Genomic DNA, 17565 nt, shown 5'->3' with positions numbered 1-17565 from the left:
CCGGGCCCCAGCCGGCTGGCCCCAGAGCCACGGCAGGCTTCTGTGTGCGCTCAGCCTGGGCCAAGCCCGAGAGCGTCCATTCTTCATGGAGTTCTGGACTGACCGCGGCATCCTGGGGAGATGACCTGGCCGGCCCTCCTGTGTACAGATGGTGGCACTGAGGCCCGGAGAGGGCTGTTAGGATTGCAAATGGAATTAGACGAGGCACAGGGTTGGCGCCAGGAGAAGGCTCCTCAGGCCTCCTCCTTGGCAAGGAGTCATCATCCAAGGGCTGATCTCTAGCCCCGTAGGCCTTATGGCCCGGGCTTTTCAGTCTCACCTGGCAGACGCTAGTGTTTCAACTAGAATTGCTTTTATGTTTTTATTGGGCGGAGAGAAGGGTCTTCCCTTGTGAATGCCCCTGTCCAGGGCAGTGGACAAACTGGTCACTTGAGGGTTCCAAGGTATGGGTGTCCTCCAGACATAGAGAGGTGGACTCTCTTCCATTGGAAGGACTCCCTCACCCAGGCCACGTAGAAATCCTGTGGCATGATCCTGTCCCACCGTGGGTGGCAGGGGCAGACACCTCCTGTCTAGGGTCAGCCCTCCCGGCCCCACATTTGTTGTCTCCCTTTCCTATGTAGGCTAGGACTCCCATGCTAATTCTGTTCTCTCACTCATCCCCTTAGAGGGTCCACCCTGGTCTGGGCACCATATCTGGCCCTGTCCATGTGTATGGAAGGGTTCAGAGGGTGGCCTTCCCTGAGAGTTATAGGAACCACCTCCCTTTCTCCCTGGTGCCCCCTGGTCTTAAGGGATAGGACTTATTTCTGGGCCCTGGCAGGTTGGGGTCCCTCTTCTCTGCAGGGTTTTTTTTTTTTTTAAATGTTTATTTGTTCTGTAGAAGGATTTCCAGGGGAACATCTTCTCTACTCCTAGGCAAAAGAAAGGGATATCCTCCGCCTGTTCTCTCCTACCCACACTGGCCCCAAGATGCTGTTGCAGCTTGCCCCAGGAGAGCATAGAGGGTTTGGCTGAGGTCAGGTCCATTCTCTCTGAAAGACTCTTCCAGCCTCAGGAATCCCTTGGCTTCCCAAAGGTGCTCCCCACAGTCAGGCCTGCTCCCAGTCCCTGGTGACCGAGCCAGCTTGCAGGGACCTCACCCTCTCTCTGGAGTCCCCTCCCTCTTTGGACAGTGACTGCTTCACGTTCCTGCAGCCTGTGGTCCCTTTATTGGTGCTCGTCTTCACACCTGTGGCTATGGAGCACCCAGCCAGGTTCTGGGCTTTGTCCTTCCGAATCCTCAGGCCCAGATGGTGGTGGTTCAGAGAGGTACCGAGCCTGGCTGTCTGGGGGGTGGGGGTGGGGAAGGTGGCGCTAATAGTGTTGCTTCCAGCTGAGGCTGATTTAGGCCCCGGGAGTCCCTATAAAAACCCTGCTTGCTGCCCAGGTAGGAGGTGGCCGTTGGGGCCGGGCTGCCCTGGATTTCACTCAGACTCCATGTAAGGGGAGGGCCAGGAAGGAGAGTCACACTGTGACCCTGAGTCCTGAGCCCTCCCCTCGTCCCCTGCCTATGTCCCTCATATTTCGGGTGGCTTTTCTCTTTCTCTTACACCCGAGCTCAGACTTTTGGTTTTCTGCTCCTTGGGTCAAAGTTAACTTCCTCCTTTTAATCTCTGTGAAGGAAGGGGAATCAGTCACCCCCCCCACCCCTAGTCCCCAGAGCAGGTCTAAGGTCTAGGAGCACCCCAGCAGGGCTTGGTAGAAGGCAGTTGGTAAGCTGGGCATCAGTGTCACCCAGGATCTGGTAGGGCTTGGAGGGCAGGGCGAGGCAGGTGGCAGGAGGGCTGAGATCCTCTGAAGACACTGGGAGACTCTTGGGGCTTTCAAGTGATACTGGTGGACCCCCCCCGCCCCCGCAAGGTGTGTCCCAGCCCCACAGCAGCTCTGCTTTCCTCTTTAGAAACACGGCCGGGGCCAGGTGCTGTTCGACCTGGTCTGTGAGCACCTCAACCTCCTGGAGAAGGACTACTTCGGCCTGACCTTCTGTGACGCCGACAGCCAGAAGGTATCTGTGCTGGGAGGGAGGGGCAGGGAGGCCTGCTGTCGGGGAGACCTCTTGTCTTAGGCCCCCCTAGTCCTGACTGCATCCCACACCTTCCATTGGTCCTCAGATCCTCATTAGGCACCTTCTGCTTGCACATAGCCAAGGTTCAGCCAGCCCTGTCTGTCTCAGTGCTCTGTCTCTACCCGTCCCACCTAGCCTTTCTTGGGGACCTGCCAGTCACCTCCCGCATGTGTGTCTGGAGAGCCATGGCCTGGCTTCCTGGGGGAACTGACACACTTACTCCAGTGACTCTGTTCCACCCTTGGAAGGCCCCTGTCTGGTTTCCTCCTTCCCACTGGTCCCACTGCAGCTGCCCATCCCACTGCCTCCGGGCAGTACCAGCCCTGGGCCCAGGGTCCCAAGCCCTGTGGTGAATCCAGGCCTCGTTCCCTCACCTCCCCGCTCCAAAGGGCCCAGACAGCTTGGCCTGAGAAGGGTTTTCCCCACCAGGGGCCATCGACAGGCTATTTCAGGATGTCTCTGGCTCGTAGCCCTATCTGGCCCTGTCCTCCATCTTCCCTTTACAGAACCCTGTCTTCTCTTTCAGAACTGGCTGGACCCCTCCAAGGAAATCAAGAAGCAGATCCGGAGTGAGTGGCCTGTTGTGGTGGCGAATGTTGTGGGACGGAGGGTGGGCGCTCCTGGCTGCGCAGGCCCCAGTTGTGCTGTTCCCTGTTCCTTGGAGAAGTGCATGCAGACCCATGAGTTCGTTTGCTCAGCACAGCAGATCTTGGGGGAGGACAGGGCGCTCGCTGTCTTATAAGTGAAGCAGGGACAAGAGAAATGACCGTCTAGAGTCACAGCAGGTTAGCAGAGGAATCGTAGATGCATTCAGGATGGCAGCTCTAGAAGGAACCTGTAGAATCATCTAGGACAAGGGGACACATTGATGGCCTGCAAACAGCCTTCCTCCTGTCCAGGGTGGGTGTAGACTTCTGTGATCGGTGACCCTTGACTCAGCTCAGAATCCTCATCCGTATAGCACTGCAGACGGACAGGAGTGAACATGTTAGGGAAAAGCAAGGCCTGTCCGGGTCGGGGCCGTCTTCTGTTTGACGATGGGGTGACTGCAGGCCCAGAGAGAGGCAGCTGCTTGCCTCAAGTCACAGAGTGAACTATTGGCCAGGCCAGATCTTTAGGCCTGGCCTCCCAACACCATCCTGCTCTCTTCTCAAGGCCTGGGGTGAAGAGACAACCTGTCCTTTCTGGCCCAGAGAGGAAAGGCATATTGTGAGGGGCGGAGCGGCCTTCTAATGGCAGAAGGGGGGAGGTAGGTGGCCTCAGCCAGGGGGCATATAGTGGGTGGAGACCTGGAGCCTAGAAGCCAAGATGCCTCCACTGGGAGCCCCTCCCCCTTGGCTGTACTTGGGCTCCCTGGTCCCCGGGGCTGGAAGCAGAGCCTGTTGCCATGACAGCAGGCAGCTGGGCCCAGGGATGCCAGCTGACTCTCCAGGAGGGGCTGGAGGGATTCTTCCTGTAGGCTCCTGTCAGTTGAAGACAAAGAGGCAGGCACACAGACAGAGCCTGCTCCTCTGGGGTTGACAGGGTCCTAGGCCTGGGCTTTGGGCTGTCCCTAGGAGGCCCAGCCCAATTGGGAGGCCTGCCTCTCCTGCCTGAAAGCACTGGAACACATATAGGCAGCTGAGTGTGCAGTTCGTGGAGGACTGGGAGCTTGGGAAGGAGAAGCAGACAGCAGAATCCTTGGAGCTCTGCATCTTTCCCCAGAGCAGGTAGTCGGTCCCCCTCCTGACTCCGAGCCCGCTTACCTTCAGGGTTGCTATGCAGAGTAAATGAGCTGTTCTGTGCACAGAAGCTGGAATGGTGGCTGCCCATAGCAGCGCCCGGCACTTGTTATCTGTTGTTGTTATTACTGCTGCTACTACTGCTATTCCTAAGCCAGGGGTTGCTCTCCTTGAGGCTGCTTTTTGCAGGGAGTCTGCTGTGGTCAGGAGCCCGGGTTCTGGAATCAGACAACCAGAGATTACATCCCTGTTCTCCATCGCTGGCTAGCTCCGGGGTCCCAGGAGGGTGACTTACTCCCTCAGAATCTTCATCTATAAAAGGAAAAGTTTGCCTCAGGAGCACCATGAAGCCAGACTCCTCCTTGTGCACGTGAAGTTCTTAGCAAGTGAAGTGACCAGCACTTAGTAAGTGCTGGAGACGTTACAGCTGTATGGGGAAGGTGGTGATGACCATAGGGACAAGGACAGTAGTGACCGCATGGCCTCCAGCCCTTCGTGACCCAGGTCCTGCCCTGGCTGGGCTTTGCAGAGCCCCAGGGGTGGTCTGTCCATTGTTCTAGACTGTAGCCTTTCCCCAAGGCCACCTCTCTCTTGTGTGGTCATCCCTCCTCTTGGCCTGCAGAGCTTGTTTCCAGCTAAAACCTCAGCCTTTATTTCTCTCTGTACCTATATGTGTACCCTTGATTGTTTGTATCTCGGGGTGAGGTTAACATTTATCCCTGTGAAATGCCCTTTGCTACTTTCCACTCATTGCATTTGCCTTTTAGGGTTTGCTTATAACCTCATTCTGCCATCTGAGATGGAGCCGACCCGCATAGGGCAGTCTTACAAAGGGTATTCCTAGGAACGGTAATCTGGCAGGATGCCCCATGAGAAATGGACACAGCAGGTCAAATAAGTTTGGGAAACCCCTAGATATTTGCATGTCTGCTTTAGAAGGGTGCAGTTTACAACGGCAGAGTGGGGGCTCTGAGAAGTCCAAAGTTAGGGAACCCATTTGTTTATTTATTTTATTTATTTTAAGATTTATTTGTTTATTTTAGAGTGGGGAGGGAGAGAGAGAATCTCAAGCAGACTCCCCACTGAGCACAAAGCCCGATGTAGGGCTCGATCCCAGGGCCCCGAGATCATGACCTGAGCTGAAACCAAGAGCCTGACGCTCAACCGACTGAGTCACCCAGGTGCCCCAGGGAACCCATTTAATATGACCTGTTTTCTTCCCATGAACGTCCCATGGCATAGACTCTGGTGTGGAGGAGGGAGCATGGGCTCTGGAGCCAGGAGGTTGGGGTCTGAACCCCAGCATTGCTGCTTCCTAGCTGAGTGATTGTGGGCTGGTCACTTTACAGCCTGGGCCTCAGTGTCCTCATTTGCAAAATGGGGATAATCATCAGACTGACTCGCAGGGTTATTTCAAGGTTGACCGAAGTGATGTTTGTGATGACCAGTAGCCCTGGCGGGCACCACTGGTTTTCTTTCTTTTCACCTTCCTTCCCGCGCCTGTGTCACAAGTCTTCTCATCTTTCAAGTGGAAATAGTATTCCAGGCTTCCTGACTAGATTGTTCTGGAATTATCAATATGAGAAAATCCTGAGGAATTGCCCATGGGATGGTGCATCTGGGCCACCTGCTGGGGTCACGGGGCCTCGCTGATTGTTCCCCTATCTACTCCTCTCAGGCAGCCCCTGGAATTTTGCCTTCACAGTCAAGTTCTACCCCCCTGACCCTGCCCAGCTGACAGAAGACATCACAAGGTGAGAGCCGGGGGGCGGGGGCGTGCTGGCCATGTGACTAGGAATGAGGGCACCCGGACCTGGTAGGCATGGGGCAGTACACGATGGCAGTTGCAAACGCAGATGCCTGACGAGGCCAGGCAGATGGCATTGACAGAGGAAACTGACTCAGAGCAAGAGGAAGTGGCTCCAACACAGCGGTCAGTGACAGCTGACCCTCCGCTTCGGAGGGGGCAGGCGTCCCAGGCAACATCGGGACCCATTTCATTGATTGGAATTGAAATTCAAGAGGACATGTGCCATCTCAAACAATTTTTGCTCAGCTCTGGCCACCTCTGCCACGTGCGAACAGGGCCCATTGTTGAAGGGAAGCTAGAGATTTCAGAGTAAAAGCCACACTTTTTAAATGTTGGCAACTAATTCAAACTTTTTAAAAACATGGTGGAGGCCATCTCTGGATGGGACAGGCCTAGGGCTGACGTTCTGAGTGGACCACCGTTTTCGACTTCGGGGATAAGGAGGGAGTAGAGTGCATATGCCTTTGCACGTGGGAATTTGGTCCCACATGCTGCCCTGTGTACCTGTCAGGCATGTAAGGGTCAAATTAGACATGGGGTCCCCCCCGTGGAGGCAAGCCTGGGCTGCTGGCATGAACATGGATTATGTACAATCTCATTGTACCTCAGGGCCACTGAATAACATGGTTTGAAGATTGGAAGGAGGTGCAAAGCATTCTCAAGAATGAGAACTTCTATGGGGCTCATCCTGCCTCTGGAATCAGAACAGGGAGAGGCCCTTCTCTTTATCTAAGGCCCTTCCAAAGAGATAGTCTCACTTTGTGATATCCGAGGCCTGTGTCATCCATGTGCTGGGTCCTACAGGCCACCAACAATAAGATGTGGGCTTGGAGTTATTCCTACAGCGGGGGATGGGCTCCTAAGCCAGCCTCTCTTTCCTGTTGGGTCCCTCCTGAATGTTGGCTGCCTGTTTGCCAGGCAACAGGCCACGGTCACGATGCCGACTCTGGCCTTGGAGGATAATACAGATGTCCCTGGGATAGATCAGACCCGAAGCCTTGGCCTCATTAGCCCTACTCTAACCCCTAGGGTCATTTTGGAGCCAAGATTCAGCAACAGGGTCTCAACTTCATTTCCAAGAGGGCTGAGAGCTGTAGACCGGCTTAATCCTCATCCCCCTGGTCTTACTCATTGTTATCTCTCCTCTTTGTGCCAGACCCTGGGCTTTGGGCTTGTAGGGACACAGGAGGGAAATTAGCTCTGCTCAGCACGGATAACCTCAGGGAATGGGGTGGTAGTAGCAGCTGATTTAGTCAAAAATATTCAGGCCCAAAATAAACTGGTCAGAATGACAAATTGATTGAAATGAAATATTGGTCAGGGTGTTTGGCGGTGATTTTCATATTTTTAGACTTGAACAAAATGCCCTTAAGCCCTCACTTGGTGCCTGTGATGTTTGAGCTACTACTGATTCTGAGCCTAAACCTTGGCCCTGAGCACTCACTGAGGCCGCGCATACTTTGTACCAGAGATTCATGTCATGGAGCAGTAAAAATTATTCTGAATAAAAGGAACTTAAAAGGAAAAGAAATAGGCAATTGAAAACAGTGGTGAAACATGGCAAAATGGGCAAGGCATCATCATTGGCTGAGAATGAACTGAAACTTTTTTTAATGCAGTAACTGAAAAAGCAGTAAAAAATGGTTTAAAATGGATCTAAAAATTGTAAAATCATCCAAGTGTGCATAAACTTATTAAAAAAATCATATCCTTGTGGTTGGAGATGTTTCTTTTAAAGCAGTTTGTTTTAGACAATTCACTTAGAGCTGGAGGCAAAATTAAAAAGTTTTGAGAAAACATTGGTGACCAGGTTTGTCCTCGCTGTGAAATGCGGTGCAGAAGTTAAAATGAATGAGGTCAAGTCATTTGTGCTGATGTGGGAAGGGCAGTAGGTGTGAAAAGGCAAGCTGGAGAGTCAGATGTACCATTTGACCCCACGTACATGTTAAAAACACCCATGAATCAAAACACATGCATTTCTGTATGTCCATGGAGGAAAAAGGTCTAGAATACCACCAGATAATAGGAGTGACCTCTGGAGGAGGGGACTAGGGCTGAGAATGGACATCAAAAGGAAATTTAGAATCACCTCTAAAGTTTACATTTGTTCCACAGTAAGAATATAATTAATTTTATGATTAAAAATACATGACATTAAAAAAAAATAGCCAACCAGCAAACTAGTCCTATTTAGCTTGAAAATGAGTTAGAAATTTCAAATGTTCCCACAGTAGGAAAAATCCCTCAAAGTTAGAAATTAACAAAATGCTGAAAGGCATGCAAAATGGGACAAAACCGTCTTCTAGAACACATCCAAATTATCAATGCCTGAAATGCTGGAGTGTAGGAACGTTCCTGTTCTACTGAGCTGGGTGTTGATGGTTTGGTTCAGATGGACGGGTGGGCAGCGGTGCGGGGGGCATCTAGGGAGGGAGCGGAGCCCGTGCCCATGGCCACTCTCCCCTGTCTCCAGATACTACCTGTGCCTGCAGCTGCGGGCGGACATCATCACGGGCCGGCTGCCCTGCTCCTTCGTCACACATGCCCTGCTGGGCTCCTACGCCGTGCAGGCTGAGCTGGGTGACTATGACGCCGAGGAGCACGTGGGCAACTATGTCAGCGAGCTCCGCTTCGCCCCCAACCAGACCCGGGAGCTGGAGGAGAGGATCATGGAGCTGCACAAGACGTACAGGTGAGGGCCTCCCCTGGCTTCTCAGCCACTGGCTAGGGCCCTGGGTGCTGGGCTGTAAGGCTCTGCCCCTGACCGAAGGTACATCTGAGAGCCAGTCATCTCAGCTCACTGGGTCTCTATCAAATGGGAACGGTAGTCACTAGCTGTCTCGGTCTTGGTGTAAAACTCAAAAGTTTGCCCTCTGAGGCCGGACTGCCTGGGTTCACATTCTTGGCTCTGCCACTTTCTAACCAGGGGACTGGGCGGGTCATTTCAGTTCCGGATGCTTTCATTTCCTCATCTGTTCAGTGTGGGTGCTAATAGAACCCGCCTTAGCACTGTTGGGGGCTACACGGCGCATAGTACAGAGACACCACGTGTTTATTGTTGCTGTGTGATCTTAGGGGTTGCAGAGATGATCGGGCAACAGAAAGCACCTTATTCTCAGAGTTAGAAGATGACTAACCTGATGGGTCATCGTAGGGCTGGCTATGTAACTTACCAGCTCCATTTTTCACTTGCATATGTACGGATTTAGATTATCTGTCTGTCTTTTAACTGTTGGTATTTGCATTAAATGCCCGTAACACCCTCTCAGTCATCGTAACAACCAAAATGCCCCCTCCCCCATTCCCGAATGCTCTGTGAGGTTGGTACCATCCCTGGGGCGGGTCCCCTGGTACTAAATGGTCTCTAGGATCCCTTCAAGGGGGAAGTGCTTTGGGCTTCGAGTCCCAGGTTGTTATGGGAACCCAGCGTGATCAATGATGTGAGGTGCGTCGTGAACTGTAAAGTGCTGTGCATGTGGGAGGGGATATGGTGAAGTTATCTCATTGCTAATGAGGATGGGAGGCCTGAGGAGGGTTGTGTCTGAAGAGGAGGCCGAGGGCCAGATGTGGAGGGATTGTGTACAGTGGGGAGAGAGCCTGCTGGGGTGTGATGGAATGCTAGGTCCCAAGTGGCAGGTGTGTCTCCCAGAGACTTTGCACACCAACTCTGACTGGTTAGTAGCAACTGCTTCGTACCGTGTTGAGCAGGTCACCGAAACCATTCAGCCGGTTAGCAGTGTCGGCCGGGGCTCAGGAATAGGGAGGGATGGCCTGCCTGCCGTCTGTCATCCCTGCCATAGGTAGCAAGATGTGGAAGGGATTTGCAAGAGTCCTAATAGCTCAGAGAAAGAAACTAGTCTATGGGTGGAGAAAGGCGAATGGCCGTCCCTTTAGCTTTTACAGTCCTTTTGACTGAGAGTGCATGGACACCTAGTGTCCAGGCATCTCCCACGGCTGGTCACGGAGGCTGACAGAGCGGAGGACCCCGAGGCCCAGGGGATGGAACACAGATGTAAGGGAAGAGGTTGGGAAGGAGCACACACTCTGGAGCCGTGTTGTCTGGATTCAAGTCCCGACTTTGCTACTTAATAGTCGTGCAGCCTGAGGCGAGTCATTCAGCCTCTCCGCGCTGGTCTCTCTATGAAGCGGGAGAAATGAGGACACCGACCTTACAGAGTTGTTAGAGGGTTCCGTGAGTTCCTGCACGTGACGTGTTTGGAGCAGCGATTAGCCTGTAGTGCTCACTAAACGTTCGCTGTGGCCGAATGGAAGATGTACGGTCCCCCGGCAGCCAAAGCAAAGAAGGAACTTGTTGAATTACGCAACTCTTGTCAGAAAGGAGAACGTGCACCTGCTCCTCGGCGGGGAGGAAGTGGTTTCTGATACAAAATTCTGAGAGAAGTGTCTCACGTGGGTGATCATTTCGGAGCCCCTGGGTAATTATGATGAACCATGGACGAGTGGAGTCTGTGGCTCACGTTGAACTCTGGGGCAGAATGAAACAGAAATTCCAGCTCCCAGCTCATTGCTTGACTACTTCCTGGAGGAGACAAGACTGGACCTGCACTTTGGCACCAGGAGGGGGGTGGGTGGACGGAAGCAAGGGCTACGAGCAGAGGGGAGGGACTGCTAGAGGCCTAGCCATATGCCTACTCCAGAACGTTTGCCTTCTGGAATGACAGATTCTGATGATGGCCACCTTTAGCCAGCAGGACTTTGACCTGGGCCTTTTCCGTGGCTGCATGTGATCGTGTTCTTTCCCATAGGGGCATGACTCCAGGGGAAGCAGAAATCCACTTCTTAGAGAATGCCAAGAAGCTTTCCATGTATGGAGTAGACCTGCACCATGCCAAGGTACTGCTGGGCCCCGGGGTCCCCCTAGCATCTGGGGGTGTGTGTATGTCCCTCGTGCTTCAGAGGGCTTGGTGCTCCAGACCCTATGTTCCCTCCAACCATAAGCCTTTTATATTCTTTTTTTTTTTTTTTAAAGATTTTATTTATTTATTCGACAGAGATAGAGACAGCCAGCGAGAGGGAACACAAGCAGGGGAGTGGGAGAGGAAGAAGCAGGCTCATAGCAGAGGAGCCTGATGTGGGGCTCGATCCCATAACGCCGGGATCACGCCCTGAGCCGAAGGCAGACGCTTAACCGCTGTGCCACCCAGGCGCCCCAAGCCTTTTATATTCTTGTTTCTCATTCCTCAAAGTTGCATAACCCTTTATCTTCCCATGATCTTTATAACTTTTCTATATTCATATTACGTTATGAACCTATTTGTACCACCACTAGATTGCAAGCATCCTGAGAGAAAGGCACAGGCTTTATTTATTTATTTATTTTTTTTACAAATAATGTAATTTTATTAATTTGATTTGTAAACCAAGTTTTCTAATACTTAAATTCAATTAATTAACATATAGTGTATTATTAGTTTCAGAGGCAAAGTTCAATGATTCATCAGTTTTATATAATACCCACTGCTCATTACATCACATGCCCTCCTTAATGTCCATCACCCAGTTCCCCCATCCCCTCACCCCCTCCCCTCTCCCCTCCAGCAACCCTCAGTTTATTTCCTATGATTAAGAGTCTCTTATGGTTTGTCCCCCTCTCTGATTTCATCTTGTTTTATTTTTCCCTCCCTTCCCCTTATGATCCTCTGTTTTGTTTCTTAAAGACCACATATGAGTGAGATCATTTGGTAATTGTCTTCTTTTGACTTATTTCACTTTGACTTATTTCACTTAGCATAACACCCTCTAGTTCATCCACGTTGTTGCAAATGGCACGGTTTCATTTTTTTGATGGCTGAGTAGTATTCCAGTGTATATATATATATATACACCACATCTTCTTTATCCGTTCGTCAAGACATAGGCTTCAATTTATTTCTGTACCCTTAGTACATAGCACATGGCTTAGCACCACACAGGTGCCACTAAATGTCGGTGAATCAATTATTTGAGTGATTGAGAGAATGATCAGACGAGAAACTGGGTGAATGACTGACAAAAATGAATGAGTGAATGACTGAATGATTGTGTGAGATTGGTCAGGGGCCTCCCCAGCATGCGGGCTCTGACCCTGATCCTGAGGGCTCATCAGAAGCAGAGCTCTGGGAGGGGTTTCGGGGTGCATGGCAGGCGTGGACCCCGAGCCTGCCATTCGATGGTGTCTTCTCACGCAGGACTCCGAGGGCATCGACATCATGTTAGGGGTCTGTGCCAATGGCCTGCTCATCTACCGGGACCGGCTGAGAATCAACCGCTTCGCCTGGCCCAAGATTCTCAAGATCTCCTATAAGAGGAGTAACTTTTATATCAAGATCCGGCCTGGGGAGGTGAGCCTGCCTTGGGAACCCCTCCTTCTCACTGGCATTGCCTAGAACGGAGAGGACCCTGACTGCTAAACCTGGGTTTTTTCCTACTTAGTGTACATGGAGAGGGTTGCTAGGTTACTGGGTAAGGGGAGAGCACTCTTCTGCTGGGGCTGTCTACATAGATATCATGCCTTAGGTATGTGCCTACACACAGACACCACACACACAATTACACACACACACACGGGAACACACATATAGAGATAACTGCATATATTCAGGTTACACAGATCAACGAATACCTGTCCAGCCATGTTGATTTATCTGCTTACGTATAGTATTCAAGTATGTACGCATGACAAAACACACGGCCACACACACACACGTATGTATGTCCAGCCTCCACATCTCACCCATCAGAAAGTCCATTAGTTTCTACCTGTGGGATACATGCAAACCCATCTGCTTCTGTCTTTCTTTGCTGCCCCAGCCACCAACCGCCACCATCTCTCGCCTGCATCTCTACAAGGTGCTTCTCCTTGGTCCCCCTGCCTCCATTGTCACTTCAGGCCGTTTTTCTCATAACGGCTAAGGAGACTTTTAAAGTCCCTTCCATCGGATCATGTCTGATGGAATCAGATCACTGTCCTGAACTCCCACTCCTCCTTAAGCCTTTCAAGAGCCTCTGGCTTGTGGGCTACCGTCCGAACTCCAGACGTGGCCAGCTGCCTCTCCCACATATCTCTGCCCCACACGCACTGTACTTCAGCCCCTTTGGCCTTCTCTGACTTCCTAGGATGAGCCAAGCTTTTTCCTGCCTCCAGCCTTTTGCTTTGATGTTCCCTCTACCTGAAATTCTCTTCCCTGCCTTCTCACATAGCTGGTTCCTTCCCCATCCTTCAGATGTCTGCTCAGAGATCACCTGTTTAGAGGGCATCCCCTGATCACTCTTTCTAAGACAGATCCTGACCCCCACACCTGCCCAGATATTCTGTCACATTGCACATCTCTGTTCATTCCCTTCATGCCCCCTTATCAGTGTTTGAAATGATCTTGTTTACTAATTTATTATCAGAGCAACCCTTCCCCGTCCCCAAGAATCTTCCGTCTTCGTCACCATGGTGTCTGTTGCTTAGCACTGGACCTGTCGCAGAGTAAGGGCTTAGTCCACTTTATTTAATGAATGAATGAATAAATGAATAAACAGGCCGGAGTCGCATATGCCTGAGAAGAGGTTCAGAAAGGATCAACCAGTGGCAAGAGAGCCCAGGCCTTGCCTCTAACCCCCCTTCCTTGGTTTTGCAGTACGAGCAGTTTGAGAGCACAATTGGCTTTAAGCTCCCAAACCACCGGTCAGCCAAGAGACTGTGGAAGGTCTGCATAGAGCACCACACGTTCTTCCGGTGAGCCTGACCCTGGGGTCATGGGGGATGGGCAGAGGCCATGAGTGTACATGTATGCTCTGTGAGGGGGGAAGCAGGAGAAGGAGCTAGGAGAGGACAGGCTCCCTCCCCAAGTCTCTCCCTTTGTGGGTCACTTCGAGTTGTAGCTGGTGGGACAGTGGGCTGAAGGGCTGGCTGTGGTCCAGCCTTGGGCCTGGCAGCATAGATCTAATCCCCCTCCTCCCTCCACTGCAGGCTGGTGTCGCCTGAGCCCCCACCCAAGGGCTTCCTGGTGATGGGCTCCAAGTTCCGATATAGTGGGAGGACCCAGGCACAGACCCGCCAGGCCAGTGCCCTCATTGACCGGCCCGCACCCTTCTTCGAACGTTCCTCCAGCAAACGGTACACCATGTCCCGCAGCCTTGATGGAGGTATGCCCCAAATTGGAGGTGGTGGAAGGGTGGCATTCAGAGGGAAATGGGGGCATGCCAGCTTCCGTGGAATGAGCAGGGAAAGTGGTGGACACCTCACCAGTTGATTTGCACCAGGCCCAGTGGCCCAAGAGCACTGTTGCCCCCAGGCAGCTCTTGGTGGTCTCGCCCAGCCTATGGCATGACTCTCACTGGAACGTGACATTGCCTCACTGGACTTCCCGTGACTTCTCTGAGTTGTGCCTTCTTGGGGTCCCAGGTTCAGCCATATGGGTTTCTGGGCCTCCTGCCCACAAGGCTTAGTGATGCACAGATTGTCATCATACCAGGAGAAGGGTCATATGGTGACTGCAGTGTGGAGCTGGTGATGCCTTTCCCGACCAGAGGCTGAGGGGTTGGTTGTTCCTGGTCATCCTTCTGGTTCCAGTGAACTGACTGACATCCAACCACATGCTCTCCACGGCCCTCATTCCTGTTGGGCTGACAAGTGCCCTTAATATCAATGAGAATTGGCCCTGTGTTGTCCTGTATCAAGCTGACCAGGGCTTCTGAAAACATGGTCCACAGAATCACCTGTGAGCTGGTTAAGCATGAAGATTCCCAGGCCCTGGCCCAGACCTGAATCAGCACTCAGGGCCCAGAACTCTCCCCGGGCTATGCACACCGGAGTTTGTAGGAGAGGTTCAGAAGCGACATGGGCATTGGGGAGATGGAGTTCGGTAGATCTGAGTTCAAATCTCAGCCTTCATGCTCACCAGCTTCTCCGCAGACCAGGAAGTGGTCCATAAATACCCATACCTGAATGGGTGGAGGCCTTGAGCAACCGAAATGCCCTGTACCTGTTTCCTCTTCTGCAAAATAAGTAATGCCAACTTTGCTAGGTTACAGAGAGAAGTAGAAATGATAACAGCTCTCTGACACCCAAACAAGTTCCTGGCACATAGAAGGACCTTTATAGATTATACCCAATAATAGTTTATTATTGCTTTTAGGTTTGTAGAGGGTAGCTTAAGGTAAGAGGTGGGGACTTACATGGGGGAACAGTGGATACTCCCACAACACATGGGGGCAGGCCTCTAGGCAAGTTAGTTCTGCCCAACAAATATTTTCTGAGTGTTAGTGTAAGTATGGCCCTTTCCTTTGAGGAGCTCATAGAATGGTAGGTTTGTAAGCATTTAAGGTGATTCAAACCATGGGGAGAAGTATGTACAGAATACAGAGCAGCCATGAGGAGAGAGAGATTAATTCTGTCTGGGAGGGCAGAAAGGGCTTTGCAGAGAAGGTGACAACTGGGCAGGGTTTTGAAGGATACATAGGAGTTTTCCAGGTGATCAGGAGAGCCTGATACTTTACCTGCAGGGTGAAGGTGAGACCTGTCCCAGGATTACTTGACTATGTTCGGAGGACATGTAGTTTTGCAAGGGTCCATCTGAGGCTGAGGAAGCTCCTTATTCTCCTTGAGTGGGCACAGGACTGAGAGCTAAGATTTATGCAAAGGGGAAGTACAGTCTTTCTATTCTCCTCTGCAGCGTCCCTTACTATGCCAGGGCCTAAACGAAGCCCAGATTGTGCAGGGTAGCAAAGTTTGGTCTAGAGCTGGTAAAGGTCATCCAGAGAGGACCAGAAGCCTGGACTCTAAACCAGGAGACAGACCTGGGTCTTTGTCCTGATTCACTGAAATGTCATCAGTGGGACCCTCCCCCTCTCGGAGTCTCAATTTCTCCTTTGTAAACAAGGCTAAAGATTCCCATTCTAGCCATCAACACAGAGGATTGTGTGGATCAAGTGAAATAATGTGCATAAAAGGGTACTTTGCAGAGTGAATATATATGAATAGAAAGGCTAATTATTCTCTCTAGGCCAATCCCAAGGGTAATCTGTGCCCTGGTCATTTTAATCTAGTGTTTTCCATCCATTTTTTCCCACCAAGACACAATCCATGGGCATAGTCTGGGTTATGCCCAGTGCCTAGTGTAAAGCCTGTCATTCCATCCCTTTCTTTCCTATTCAGAAAAGTACTTTGGAACGCCAGTGAGTGAGAAGGATGTTACTGCAGGAGTCCCCTTGAACTTTCCCTAAATTATAAAGAGGCTAAACAATTTGCAAATCTCAGAACTTGAGCTTTCACTCGTAAAAGCTAATCTCACAATAGCTCTATATTGCTACATAGTGGTCAAGCAAGTATTCTGTCACAACCACCACAACAAAAACATCAACATTTGTGGATCAGCGTTGATTGAATTGGCTCGCTCTGTGCCAGTCTCTCTTCTAAGTATTTACACACATGAGCTTATTCATTCCTCTCCCAGCTGTCTGAAGTAGGTATTGTTTATAGATGAGGAAACTGAGGCCCAGAGAGGTTGTGTAACTTACCCAAGGTCACACAGCCAAGAAGCAATGGATTTGGGATTTGAACCTGGGCTCTGGTGCTGTAGAAGTCAGGAGGGGGTTCAGGACTGGGAGGCAGCTCTTACCATCCTTGTGACCTGGGCAAGGCTACCTCCCCTCTCGGTGTGCTGGCTCCTTATCCCCAACGTGTTGGGATGCTCCACTTCACCATGGTTGGGCGGGTGGCAGGACTGGCTCCCTGTCCATCCCCCTGCGAGAGGTCTCACACGGCCACCCGGCCATCTCTGCCCATTTTAGCGGAGTTCTCCCGCCCAGCCTCGGTTAGTGAAAACCATGACACGGGACCTGATGGTGACAAGCAGGAGGAGGATGGCGAGTCTGGGGGTAGGCGGTCAGAGGCCGAGGAGGGAGAGGTCAGGACCCCCACCAAGATCAAGGAGCTAAAGGTAGGAGCCTGGCTTTCTCATACCCTCTGACCTGGGATCAGGAGGCTGATTCCGGGTCTAGCCTCGGCCTCGGCCTTGAGGTGTTCCCAACTGTGGGGGAGCACCCTTGCTCTGGGATGTACCATGGGAAGGGCCTTGCCCAATACCTCAGTATCCCCTGATGGTGGGTGGTGGGCATGCCGCCCACCCTGCACCCTTCCCTCTTTTTGTCATACTTCCCCACAGGGGCACTCTGTCCCCTAGAGGACTGCAGCCTCCTCTTGCCCACTCTTAACTTGCCCCTTTGATTGTGATCTGGGTCTACATGGCTCCCTTCCTCCCCGGAGCATGATGGGGTATCCCTGTGGGCCTTCACAAGGTTGGAGTTCAGGGGTGTCCCCTCCTGCTGCCCTACGCATTTCTCACATACCTGTGCACGAGCTCTTGCAGGCACACGTGGTCTCAGCCCAGCGTACATTCACTCACGGCTGTAGGCCCCTCTTACAGTGGGTCATGCCTCCAGATGTGCAAGCAGCACACACACACAGGCGTGGGCGCACGCCGGTGTGCAGTGTATTTCCATCAGGTGGTTGTGGCTTGGAGCACAGGCCCCCAAACACACGTGCTGACTGCAGAGGCATGAATACCCAGAGCCCTCACGTCCCCTCGACTGAATGTGACTGCCTGCTTTGCCCCCAGTCCCCCGGGCCCCCTCTTCACCTCCTTGGGTCAGCTCCCTGCCTCCCACCCCGCCCCTTCTGGCTACCTCGCTGCCCCGAGGGTGGTCCACCAGCTTCCCTGGCCTGTGCTCCCTGGGAGAGAGCTTTCTGGGCTACCTGCTGCACCGTACTGGGCCAGCGCGGTGCCTCGAATCCGTTTGCTCTACTGACCCTGCTGGTTCCTTCTCCTTCTCCCGCATCTCGCTAGCTGGAGCAGGAAACCACGCCGAGACACAAGCAGGAGGTACTGCATGGGGCCTATCACCACTTACCCAGCCATTCAGATCCCCAGCTCATTTGT

At 52.1% G+C, this 17565-nt stretch overlaps 1 protein-coding gene across 17 annotated transcripts in view; it reads left to right on the top strand.

Annotated features, from left to right (window-relative positions):
• Positions 1 to 17565, top strand: part of EPB41L1 (erythrocyte membrane protein band 4.1 like 1) — a 106448-nt gene that overhangs the window by 54341 nt on the left and 34542 nt on the right. For 13 of the 17 annotated variants that reach the window (XM_034641711.1, XM_034641712.1, XM_034641725.1 and 10 more), the window contains exons 4-13: positions 1943 to 2047; positions 2634 to 2676; positions 5507 to 5582; positions 8112 to 8330; positions 10405 to 10492; positions 11827 to 11979; positions 13264 to 13361; positions 13596 to 13771; positions 16418 to 16566; positions 17473 to 17508. In XM_034641711.1, coding sequence (XP_034497602.1) covers positions 1943 to 2047; positions 2634 to 2676; positions 5507 to 5582; positions 8112 to 8330; positions 10405 to 10492; positions 11827 to 11979; positions 13264 to 13361; positions 13596 to 13771; positions 16418 to 16566; positions 17473 to 17508 — 1143 coding nt within the window. The remainder of the gene's footprint in view (positions 1 to 1942; positions 2048 to 2633; positions 2677 to 5506; positions 5583 to 8111; positions 8331 to 10404; positions 10493 to 11826; positions 11980 to 13263; positions 13362 to 13595; positions 13772 to 16417; positions 16567 to 17472; positions 17509 to 17565) is intronic. The other 4 variants (XM_034641726.1, XM_034641723.1, XM_034641721.1 and 1 more) reach the window with 1 other exon arrangement.

This window comes from Ailuropoda melanoleuca, chromosome 13 (genome assembly GCF_002007445.2).
Source record: "Ailuropoda melanoleuca isolate Jingjing chromosome 13, ASM200744v2, whole genome shotgun sequence".
In the NCBI taxonomy this organism is placed as follows: Eukaryota; Metazoa; Chordata; class Mammalia; order Carnivora; family Ursidae; genus Ailuropoda; species Ailuropoda melanoleuca.
This window is presented reverse-complemented; position numbering and strand designations above follow the sequence as displayed.